Raw genomic sequence first — 13003 nt, 5'->3', positions numbered from 1 at the left:
AAAAATAGGAATCTAGAAAATCCCCAAATATTTAGAAACTAAATAATATACTTCTAGATAACTCATGTGTCAAAGAAAAAAGCAAAAGGAAAATTACAAAGTATTTAGACTTGAATTAAACACATTTCAAAAATTTGGGGATATATACTATTAAACATCAATATTAGAAAAGGAGAAAAGTCTCAAATTAGTAATCTTAATTTTCACCTTAAAAAACTAGAAAAAGAACAAATTTAAAACCAAGTAAGTAGGTAAAGGGAAATGATAAAGATTTAACAGAAGAGGGTGAAATGCAAAACAGAAAAACAAGAGAGAAAATCAGTGAAACCAATGCTTAACTCATTTGAGTATATCATTAACCATCTCTTTCCAGACTAAGAAAAAAATAAAAGAAGTTGCAAATTAACAATATAATGAGTAAGAGGTAATATCATTATAGATTCTCATAGGTATTCAGTAGTAAAATATTATGAACAGCTGTTTCCCAATAAATTTAGACATGGACAGATTCTTTGGGGGATAAGGACTTTCAAAGCTCACTCAGGGAGTAGATCATTAGAATAGCCCTATATACCTATTAAATAAACTGGATCTTTAATTAAAAGCCTGTCCTAAAAGAAAACTCCAGGTCCATAGTGAATTCTAGAACACTGTTGAGTATCTCAAACATTCCAGGAAAAAAAAATACATATTCTATATAATTTTCAGAAAATTGAGGAAAGAATACTTTCTAATTCATCCTATAAGGTTAGCATTACCTGAAACAATATCAGACAAAGATGAGAAAACTATAGCTCATTATTCCTCATGATCCTAAATTCAAAAATTTTAACCTAAAGTTTAGTAAATAGAATTCAAAAATATATTTTAAAAATAATATGACCACATAGGCTTTATCCTAAGAATACAAGTTTGTTTTACCATTTGAAAATCAAACAGGGCAATTTTCTGTATTAACACACTAAAAATGAAAAACCAGATGATCATTTCAGTAGATGCAGAAAAGAATTAGAAGAAAATTCAAAATTCATTCCTAATAAAAATTGTTAGCAGTCTAGGAATAGAAGAGAACTCAATCTGATGAAGGGCATCTACAAAAACCAAAATCTACAGCTAACATCATACTTACTGCTGAGAGACAGAATGCTCTTTACCTGATAACAGGGACAAAAGGGATCCCAGCTCTCATTACTTCTCTTCAGTATTGTACTTGAGGTTTCAGCCAGCACACTAAGGCAAGAAGAGGAAATAAAAGGCAATAAAAGATTGGACAGGAAAAAGTACTATTTGTGGATATGACCATCTATGAAGAAAACCAATGAGATATACAAAATAGCTACTAGAACTAACAGATGTGTTTATAAAGATTTTAGGATACAAGATCAATGCACAATAATTCATTGGATTACTGTACACTAATGAAAAATCAGAAATCAAAGGGTTGTTTTTTTAACATAAAAAGCATCAAAAATATGAAATTCTTAGGAATATATCTGACAAAACATGGGAAGACCTATACAATGAAAGCTATAAAACATCCTTATGAGAAATAAAGACCTGTGTAAATGGAAAATTATACCATGTTTACTAGTTAGAAAACTCATTGTTAAGATGTTTGTTCTCTCTAAGTTGACATAAAGATTTAACATAGTCCCAAAGAAAATCTTTGCAAGCTTTTTAATTTTTTTGGTAGAAATTGGCAGGTTGATTCTAAAATTCATGTGAACATACATAGGACCTAGCGTAGCCACTACAGCTTTGAAAAGAGAACAGAATTGGAGGTCTGATTTCAAATTATAGTAACCAAGACAGTTTTGTGTTAGCCTTAAGGTAGACAGATTAGTGGAACAAAATAAAGTATCTAAAAGTTGACCCACATAATGTATGGCCAACTAATTTGCAAGAAAAGTGCAAAGGCAATTCAGTGGAGAGGGAATTTTCTGTTAAACACACAATCCTGGAGCAATGGGTATCCAGCTACAGAAAAATGAACTTGGATCCATACCTTCCTCCATACACAAAAATTAACTCAATAGACTATAAACCAAATTTAAAATCTAAAACTATAAAATGTCTAGAAAAGTACATAGAGAAGAAAATCTTGTGTTAAAGATTTCATAGATAAAGACACCAAGATCTATAAAAGAACAATTTAGACTACATAAAAATTTTAAATTTGTTGTTTTTGAAATACAGTGTTAAGAGAATGAAAAGACAAGTCATACGGAGAAAAATATTTGCAACACATATCTGATAATGGACATATATACAGAATATGTAAAAGTACTCTCAAAACTCAGTAATAAAAAAGCAACCCAAGGCAAAAATGGGCAAATATTTGAAGAGACACTTCACCAGCAAAGATATATGAATGGCAAATAATCACATGAAAATAGGGTCAACATCATTAGTCATCAGGAAAGGGCAAACTGAAACCACAATGAAATACCATTACACACCCACCAGTATGACTAAAATGGAGAAGACGAAGTGTTTACAAGGATATGGAGGAACTATAGCTCTTACACCGCTGGTGGATATCTAATTTGTACATTCACTTTGGAAAACAGTTTGGCAGTTTCTTAAAAAGTTAAACATATATGTACCACATCAGTCATTTTGCTGGTGGATAAATGAAAGCGTATGTCCTTACAAATACTTGTACACAAATGTTCACAGCAGCTTTATTTTTAGTAGCTGAACCTGGAAATAATCCAGATGTCCATCAACAGGTAAATGGATAAACAAATCACTATATTCATACAATGGACTACTTATTCAACAACGAAAAAGGATGAACTGTTGAAACATGCTGCGCCAGGGATAAATCTCAGAATCCTTATTCTGATTGAAAGAAGCTCGGCAAAAAAGAAAAAAGTATACAGTTTAAATAATTGCATTTATGTATAATTTTAGAAAATACAAACATCTCTAATGACAGAAAGCAGATGGTTACGTAGGAGTGAAAGGACAAGGATTAGAGCAGGAAGAATCTTTTGGAGATTATGGAGGTGTTTATTTTCTTGATGTGGCAGTGGTTTCTGGGGTGTATACGTAGGTCAGAACTTACAAATCGAACACTTTATGTGCAGGCAGGTCATTGTATGTCGGCCATACTACAATAAAAATGAAAACTGTCTTTGCTATCTGACCACCTCTGCTAACATATCTAAGACGAGTGCCTGAATTTGCTGGATCTTAAGACACAGCTAGGATTCTTGTTAAAAATACTGTGTTCCAGGCCTCAGAACTTTCAAGATAGGACTGGGAAGTCTGTACTTTAAACAAGCACCCCAGATAATTCTTGTTAGTCAGGCTTGGAAAGCGCTTGGCCCAGGTTACATTAATTGCACTTTGGTAGGATTGGAACCCATTTCCACTTTCCACGAGAAAGGGATGTTAGGTACCTAGTATTAACAGAAAGGCCTAGCCATAGAACACTTAATTATGCTCTTACTGTGGTCAGATGGAATAATCAAGAATTTGACAACTTCTTTTTCTCATCCATGTAGTATACTGAGGTCAGCCTTGCATTTTAAGTTCCTGAAGTAACAGCATGGAAATCTCTTAGTAGCCCCAGCGTTAGTTAACATGACATAATAGAGTAAAAAATAATTTTATTTATACCGTTTTGACAAGTCACATCAGAATACATTGTTAGTTGAAAAGAATGCTTTATATCCTGTATATTTAAAATCTATAAAATAACATAAGTTGTGAGAAGAGGAATAAAATGAATAGAACTTGTTATTCTCTAAACGTTCTTTAAATGGACATAGCGTTACAGAACTCAAGGGGTTCAGGGCTGTTGCAAGGTAGTTTTGTTTTCTTTCAGCAAGTGAAGAAGATGGGACTCGAAGCCATAGCTTTGCCTCTCTGCAGGGAGGCTTAGGCATTGCTTATATACACTATGTGGTCAAATACATGTTGATTTCTTCATTGTAATGGGCTTTCCTTATCCGGTTGAGTTCCTGTCAGCTCTTTCTGTTTACAGCTGCATCTGCAAAATACTCAACCACATTTTAACATTTAGTAAGAATAGCACTGAGTAAGAATGGCCCAGACCTTGAGACCCTTCTAACGGTAGCAGCAGCCTTTTATAAAACTCTGGAAAAAACAACTTGACCTTCTTATCACTCCCTTTCCAATGACGTCAAACACAAGGAAATTATAGAATAAGTCTGTCTGAGTTTTAAATGGTTCAGTTATCAGAAGACTTGCAGAGAACAAGTTTTCCACAAATCATCCTTGTGCTATTGGTCTTGGTTTTTTTTGAAGGGCTGGTGAGCCAACATGCAATTAATCACTTGTTGGCTTTTAAGGCAGTGAAACTGCAGTGCACCCTTTGGCTTTATTGTCCTTTTTTTGGCATTTATTAGCATTGCAGTTTTTAATATGAGGACCTTGGGTGAGTGCTCAGCGATGATAACGTGTTCAAACAATGCAAAAGAAGTAATTTTTAAAATTCAGTTTCTACTCTTTGAACTGTTGCAATACCTGTGCACACTCCAGGCCTCGGACACCACTAACATGACTGTGAAAGTCCCTTACGGTCCGAAGTTGTTAGAACGTTCCTCCCTCGTCAAGGTGGAGCTATTCTCGTGTACAAAGTGGCAGTATTCATTTGTTATCACTTCCCACCATTTCTTCCTCCAAAATCTGGTTTGGATTGATTATCCTTCCCCACAGCTGCTCCTTGGGTGGGAAATCCCTTCTAACCAGTTTCCCTTCTTTGGATTCTATTCTGTGTAGGGAACTACCTTCCCGGTGGAAGTTGGACACACTTTTAAAAATTAAGCATCATTTGTACTAATCAGTGTCAGTACTAAAAGTTCATAGAGAGGAAGGTATTAAAGTAGACAAATAAATACCTGTATGTAAGCATGAAGCTTCCTTTAACTTTCATTAACTTGACAGCATTTTTTCATTTTTAAGTGGACTAGAATGTTCCCCTTAAACCAGTAGGCTCTGCTTCTATGGAGATTTAAAATGTTCCTTCCATCTCCATCAATTTCCTGTCCCCCCACTCCACCACCACCAAAAAGCACAGATCCCAAGGCTGGCCATTGCTGCTCCCTGATGGTCACTGTTAATGAAAAAGATACCAAGTGCCCAAAGGCTGAACTCTTTGGTTTTGGTATTTCTGGTAATGCTGGCCTCAGAATGAGTTTAGAAGTGTTCCCTCCTTCCAAAAGAGTTAGTGTAGGGTTGTGTTGTGGATTGAATTGTGTGCCCCCCCCACCCCCCCGCCCCGCAACACACCCACAAAATAGGCACAGTATCTCAGAATGTGACTTTATTTGGGAATAGGGTCATTGCAATAAAATGTTAAGATGAAGTCATACTTATTTAGGGTGGACTTTTTAATCCAATATGACTAATACAAGAAAATACACCAACATGATATTCGAGGGAAGAATGTCATTTGAGAACAGGCAGAGATTGAAACGTTTCAGCTACATTTCACCAAGGATTGCCAGCAAACCACCAGAACTAGGAACAGGCCGGGAAGGATGCTCCCCATGGGCTTCCCCTTCGTGCTGGACTTCTAGCCTGCAGAGCTGTGAGGAAGTAAATTCTGTTAAGCCACCCAGTTTATGGCACTTCGTTGTGGCAGCTCTAAGAAACTAATACAGATTTGTTTTTTGTTTGTTTTTTTCTTTCAAGTTGGATAGAATTCACCCAGTGAAACTGGATACATAGTTTTTTGTGTGTGGAAAGATTTTTAATTATGAACTCTTTCTTTACTAGGTATAGGGCTATAAGTATTTTCAAGTTGTTCTTGTGTCTGTTTTGGTAATTTGTGTATTTCAAGGAATTTGTTCATCTAACATTACATTTATTGGCATAAAGCTGAGTTCATAATATTTTTTTTTATGTCCATAGGACCTGAAATGACATTCCCTGTTTCATTCCTGATATTGGTAATCCGTGTCTTTATTTCTTTGATCAGTCTACTTTAGTGTTTCTCAACCAGGGGCAATTTACCATACCCCACACCCACAACCCCCAGCCAGGGGATATTTGGCAATGTCTGGAGGCGTTTTTATTATCACAACTTGGGGTGCTTATGCAGCATCCTCCAAAACACAAAACCTCTTGCGACAAAGAATTACCCGTCCCACGGTATCATGAGGGCTGAGGTTGGGAAACCTGTTGTAGGGTTTACAATATAGACCTATTTTCAAATAGTATTCTGCCACTTCATGTTTAATATAAGCAGCTTGCAATAAAATATTTCCACTCACCTCCTTCCACCCTTTAAGTGCTATCATGGGCATGCATTGTACTTCTCTAGATATTATAAACCCCACAATACAGGGTTGCTGTTGTTGCTGTAAACAATCTAGGAAGGACATTTTCACAAGAGAAAAAATACCTAGTTGTTACTCGTAGGTTTTCAGCACTCTCTCCATTCTTTGTGCAGGTCCACGTTTCTGTCTAGGGTTCTTTCTTTCCACGTGAAGAGCTGCTCTCCTGGGTCTTGCAGTGCAGGCCCACTGGTGACATTCGCTCAGCTTTTGTTTGTCTGAAAAACTGTAGTTTGCTTTCATTTTTGAAGTATATTTTGATTTGGTATAGTATTCTCCAGTAGCAGTTTTTTTAAAATTCTGTAAGATATGCCAAAACCGGTTTGGCTCAGTGGATAGAGCATCGGCCTGTGGAGTGAAGGGTCCCAGGTTCGATTCCGGTCAAGGGCATGTACCTTGGTTGTGGGCACATCCCCAGTAGGGGGTGTGCAGGAGGCAGCTGATCGATGTTTCTCTCTCATCAATGTTTCTGACTCTATCCCTCTCCCTTCCTCTCTGTAAAAAATCAATAAAATATTAAAAAAAAATTCTGTAAGATATTGTTCCATTGTTTTTTTGTTTACAAAGATTATGATAAGAAATAAAGCTTTTCTTTAATAGAGGTTTTTTTTAAAAAAAACACGTGTATTTTAGGGAGTATTTCAAGAATATGTTATTGAAAAAATAGTAACATAAAATTTAATGCACTATACTCAGATTTTGAAAACAGACTTGTTTTTGTCTTGTGTGTTTTTTTCCTTTTCTTTTTTTTTTTCTATTTTTTTTTCTCCTTCATTCAAAAGTTTTTGAGGCAAGTTATTTCTCAGCCTCAGTTTTTTCACCTGTAAAATCAGGCTGCCAGTGATTCTCACCCGTTTGTTGTGAAACTTAAGTGAGATACAGGACACACAACTTCTAGAACTTGAAAGGATATAAATACGATACCAGTGTACACAGGTGTCCTCCTTTGTGCCTCCTTTCTGACCTTGGGGCTCACAGGTGGCAGCAGATCAGTGGGAGCCCCCGCAGTGCATCCTTCCCGGCCACATGGCGGCAGCTCTGTGTGGACACCTTGCCTGCCCTCCACACACTCCGGGAGCCACGGGGTAGCCAGGGTGGACCAGGAATGAGCACTGTGGCCTCTGCTTAGGAGTGCTGCTCCTGGCAGTAGTTCACAGGTTACTTTTAAATAAATCTGATCTTTTACTCAAGCAAGCTTGGGAGATACCTTCTCAGGGTACTTTCACCTGTTAATTTAAATTATGTGAATATTCCCTAACTGATTTGGCTCAGTGGATAGAGCATCGGCCTGTGGACTGAAAGGTCCCAGGTTCGATTCCGGTCAAGGGCATGTACCTTGGTTGCGGGCACATCCCCAGTAGGGGGTGTGCAGGAGGCAGCTGATTGATGTTTCTCGCTCATCGATGTTTCTGACTCTCTATCCCTCTCCCTTCCTCTCTGTAAAAACATCAATAAAATATATTTTAAAGAAAGAAATCACATCTTAAAAAAATAAAATAAATTATGTGAATGTAGTAAAAAAAAAAAACCATGGCATTCTATATTTTACATATTTTGCATATTTCACTGATTCAGGATGCTCTTCCCTCTAGTTAGGTTAAAGTCATATTCATTTTCCACTTCTCAATTGTGGATACGAGCTACAGTATTTAAACTAACAAAGTTTCATATTAGGAAAATCTGTAATTAACAGTTTTGGGTTGTGGGCTTATAATCAATAGTAAAAAATTTTTTTCCAATGCATCTAATCACCTTAGAATATCGATTAATGATATTCACATTAAAGGATGCATCCACTAAAATGCCTTTTTTTTTGTCCCAGCAAGATAAACTAACTGGGCGTGGTAGGTAATATTTTGCCTTTCCGTAAGAGTTGGTGAATCTGCTGTTTTGGGTCTGTACCTGGTCTCGGGCAGCAGCACTCTGACAACTGTTCTAAATACCCCTCCTGTGCTTTCCTTCTCCTCAGTGGGCCTTCGGAGTGACGCTGTGGGAGCTCATGACTCTGGGCCAAACGCCCTATGTGGACATCGACCCCTTTGAGATGGCCGCGTACCTGAAAGATGGTTACCGAATAGCCCAGCCTATCAACTGTCCTGATGAACTGTAAGTTTTTCTGCACTTGAAGACATGGGTTTCATTCCTTTCACGATGTTGGGATAAAAGAAAAGCAGCGGGTGTCCAGGGGCTTCCCTTTGAGAATAATGACTCCTCAGAGGTGAATTAGACTCTTCCAGACAACCATGGAGTCAGCCAGACTCGTCCACTCTTTAATGCATTTGACATTAGGACTTTTTGCATCTTACGTTTGTAGCACTTAATCCATCCAAGAGACTAATGTACGTAGTGAGAAAACGCTGAACATTATGTGAGTTACTCTATGCAGAGTGAAGGATGACTTTTATTTATACTAGTAGAGTCTTAAGGACATATCTATATATACAAAAGGCTAATATGCTAAGTGTCCGACCATCCGAACGGTTGCTGTGACGCACACTGACCATCAGGGGCCAGACGCTCAATGCAGGAGCTGCCGTGACATGCACTGGCTATTTACAGAGAAACAGTGCTGCAGAGCTGGCACCCACAAAGCAACATTCGGCTTCCCCCAAGTGGGACACAGGCCCCACCACCACCCCAGAGTGACAGCCCACCAAATCACAGCCAATGCTGCCAAGACCCCATGGCGCAAAATGAGGCTCACAGCCCAGTCCAGCCCGGAAACAGTCGCTGTGGGCACTGGGTAATGACATCACATAGCAACACCTGGCTTCCTCTCCCTAGCAACTAGCCTCCTTGCAGTTTCTTCAGCCTAGGAACACAGCTTGCTTTATAGCCATGTGGAAACATTTCACACTGTAATCAAATGTCTGTGAAGTATTTTCCCATGCCTCATCTCATTTGAGCCTCACAGAAGTCCTGGAGTGTAGGTAGATAGGAGAATCAGTGGAACCCTATTTTCTTTTCATTAGCCAGAAAACCGAGATTTAGAAACTTGACCTGACTGAAAAGAAGTAAGAAATGGTGGACCTTGAAAATGACTTCAGGTTTTCTCACTGTGCAGAATGTAATAAAACACTGCTACAGTTAAATATTTTACCCTTTGTTCTCCCTGTATGATTACAATAATAATCTGCTTCTTGTTGACATTTACTGCTGTGTTGCTGACAATTACCTGAAAGAGAAGTTGGGGTGCTTCACTAGGCTGGAAAAAGTTTAGCTAAATCAGAAAGCAGGTCTAATTAAGCAAGTTTATTCTATGTATATAAAAGGCTAGGTTAACTCATGCATGCACAATACATATAAAGCTCTCGCTGGCACCAATCACACGTGTGTGTTTTGACCTGTCATTGTCGATCATGAATTTGGTTGGCACTTTTATTATAGAGAAAGGACGAATAGCAATATTAAAATATTTTTTCTAATTAATTTCCTTTCAATGTGCACGAATTTGTGTACTGGGCCACTAGTGTAGTTATAAAAAGACTTTCTCATTGTCATATTGCCGTGCCAGTTGGTGTCAATTGATATATAAAGAAGTTTTGAGCTGGCAAGTGAAATAGTTCCTGTTTTCTGCTTTCATCACATAGCTCAGCTTCCCCTGTAATGGGACTCGGTCAGGGGTTGATGAGTGCAGGGGTGAGTATCATCTCATTCTAGAATCCTCTGAGGTTTCTACACCACGGCAGGGTGACAGCGTTTGCCCTGATTTTACTGAAAACCCAAGGTTCTTAGAACTTAGCTAAAGCTTCCTCTTCCTCCAGGTTCTTTCTCTCAGAACATAAATACAGGATAACACAGGTATTTACATGAAATCTCTGTATTTGCTGATAAATTTTGGTATGCTCTTATGAAGAATTGAAACCCACATATAAAATTCACATCACTCCTTTTAGCTTCTTTTCATTTGAGAGTTCCCAACAGGTAGTAATGGTGATTGATTTTTAATATGTCATCCTCTCCACGCCCATGTGTGGACAGAAAACATAACTGGCATCAAATCTACTAAAAAGTTGGGAGTACTGCATCGTCACTGTACCATCTCTGTCACTCTGCAGATTTGCTGTGATGGCTTGTTGCTGGGCCTTGGATCCGGAGGAGAGGCCCAAGTTCCAGCAGCTGGTACAGTGTCTCACGGAGTTCCACGCAGCCCTGGGGGCCTATGTTTGACTCTCACATCCCACAGCGTCCAGGCGGAAGGTTCCCGCCAGGCTCACTGGGAGCCAGTCATGGATGCTTCACCCATCCCGCGACGCCAGCAGAAGCACATTCGTCTTCCAGAACACTGTGCCTTAGAAATGCGTTAGAATCTGAACTTTTAAAGACAGACTTAATAATGGGGAATATTTTCTAGATATCACTTTTATTAGGTTGAACTGAAAAGGTTTTTGTAAATTTTTTGGCCAAAAATTTTTAAAACATAGTTACTTTGGACTAGGGGTACCTTCTTACAAAATAAATAAACAGTTTTTAAAATTGTTTAAACACTTGGAATAGCCATTTTAGTGCCAACTGCTTTTTATTTTTTTTAATTCATCAAGGTAAAATGTAGGTGATTCACCTTTAAAGTTTTTAAAATATTTATCACTAGTCTTGGGAATGGTTTGTCTTCGAGATGAAGTACTTTTTCTTAGGAAAAGAAAAACAGCATACAAAGATGTCTGGTTTGCCTTGTACAAGAAAAGGCAATATTGGAGAAAGAAAACGGAAAAGCTAGAATAAAAAAAGAAATAAAAAAATACTTATTAGAAATGGAAACTACCCTTTCGTCGAAAATTGTTTGTTTTTTATTTTTTTAATGAGAAGGAGTTCTGGTTTTTTATTTTTTGAGGAAGTAGGAGTTGAGTTCATTGAAACATCATAAATTTGGCAGAAATTAGCTTTTCCAGGAGCCAGAAGTAGGTTTGGGGCAAGTCAGTAGTAAAGAATGGTGATTTTATTTATTTTCACTCTCTGGAAAAGGTGATGATACAATTTCAGAGAGGGAAGTCATGTTTCTAAGGTTAGGAATCCCTTTATAGCACCTAGGCTAGTGCTATGCACAGAGCGGGTGCTCAAGTTGTGAGTTAAAAAAATGTAAACTGGTAAATTTTGTGCTTATTTTCTAGGCTGACAAGTATAAAATTGTTTTTTTAAAACACTTGAAAAATTAAAGGATTTGTTTTCTATTATGGCAGTATTAAAAATAGCGTTCCTAGTCAATGATTGGTGTGAACATGCAGCAGGTAGATGAGATGTTGTATTTCATGGGTGTTTTGCTAAGGCTCCCAGCCCCTGATACAATTACAGCTAACTCTGCTCAGCCTCCAGGTTCCAATAAAAAGTTGGAATTATGATTACAAAGAAGTGTCACAACACTGACACTTTTCTCCAGAACCTTTGAATTAGAGGTGTGTGTGTATTGGTGCTTGGTTATAGTTGGCCTAATGCATAGTTGAATGGGCCTCCTAGATGGTTAGGCCTAAGGGTGCCTCCCGCTACTCCCATCCTCATAGGTATACAGGGGGGAATGCATAGCAGTTGGAGGCCTTTGCTGTTGTTAAAGAAGCTTTATGAGTTAGCAGCACATTTGGAAAAATAGCTCACACAGTCCGTCCTCTGTCACAAACAGGCCAAGAGCATGGTTTTTCTATGTACGATTTATTAACACTGGCTCTTTGGTTTTTTGAAGTACTCAACACCAGTTTTGAAGTACTCAATGGCCAGTTTTTAAAAAACTCTTTGAACTCTTTGTAAGTTATAGATGTTTTCATTCACAACCTGCAATCTTAGAAGGCATCCAATCAACACATATTGTTTAGCACTAACTATGGTATTATGCACAACGCTGGCTTCCCTTCCAACATTCAGTGCATTCCTTTTTTTGTGTTCAGGTTAGTGCACTGTTTAGAAGTCACAGTTCTTTGTACAAGGTCAGCTCAAAAGAAAAAGTACTGACATCTGACTTCTGCCCCAAATTAGCGAGTAGTAGAGGTGCTGTCCACTAGCTGGGCTGGTGGTGCCTTTAACCTTATCAATTTGATTGTAAGCTGTTGTATGTATGTATATTTATTTCATAGTAGGTGGTTTAAGAATTTAAATAGATTTTTCTTGACAACCTACTTGGAGTCATAGGAAGAAAAGAGCAGTTGAAGGATTTTCATGGCTGGTCTTCCAGTTGTTTTGTCATAGATTGTGAATGTCACGGAGCAGACTTTGCAGAAAATGATATTTTTATAGGAAATAAACAAATTGACAAAGCACTGACATGATATTATAAGCTGGCTCTAGTCACCCCTCTGTTCTTCTTGTGATACCGCTATTATAAGAATATTTTATTTGTAGAAGCAAGGAGGATTGGCTATTTTATTCAGTATATATGTATTGAGTGCCCACTGTATATTTGGCTCTAAGATTTGCAGGGAACAAGACAGATGAGGTTCTGCCCTTTCTAGGGCTTATATTCTGGTTAGGAGAAGCCGATAATAAACTTAAGGTTTTGGTAAGTGCTATGAAAATAAAGTAGAGTGCTATTATAGCTTTAGATGTAATATTTAGCCAGGCTTCTCTGAGCAGGTGGCATTTGAGTTGAGATCTGAATGCCAAGAACACAGCATTGAGAAGGGACATAATTGCAGAGGACTTAAAGCAGGAACGAGTGGGCCTCCAGGCTCGGCCCTTCCTGTTTATCTTCCAGTGGCTGTGGCTGCTGC

General features: G+C 38.1%; 1 protein-coding gene across 2 annotated transcripts in view; it reads left to right on the top strand.

Moving 5' to 3' along the window:
* Positions 1-12697, top strand: part of RYK (receptor like tyrosine kinase) — an 89769-nt gene extending 77072 nt beyond the window's left edge. For both annotated transcript variants that reach the window (XM_079795666.1, XM_079795665.1), the window contains exons 14-15: positions 8281-8417; positions 10370-12697. In XM_079795666.1, coding sequence (XP_079651792.1) covers positions 8281-8417; positions 10370-10481 — 249 coding nt within the window. In that variant the 3' untranslated portion in view covers positions 10482-12697. The remainder of the gene's footprint in view (positions 1-8280; positions 8418-10369) is intronic.
* Positions 12698-13003: the final 306 nt, after the last annotated feature.

Source organism: Cnephaeus nilssonii (genome assembly GCF_951640355.1).
Source record: "Cnephaeus nilssonii genome assembly, chromosome: 17".
Classification (NCBI taxonomy): domain Eukaryota; kingdom Metazoa; phylum Chordata; class Mammalia; order Chiroptera; family Vespertilionidae; genus Cnephaeus; species Cnephaeus nilssonii.
Note: the sequence above shows the minus strand (reverse complement) of the source record. Positions and strands in the feature narration are given on the sequence as shown.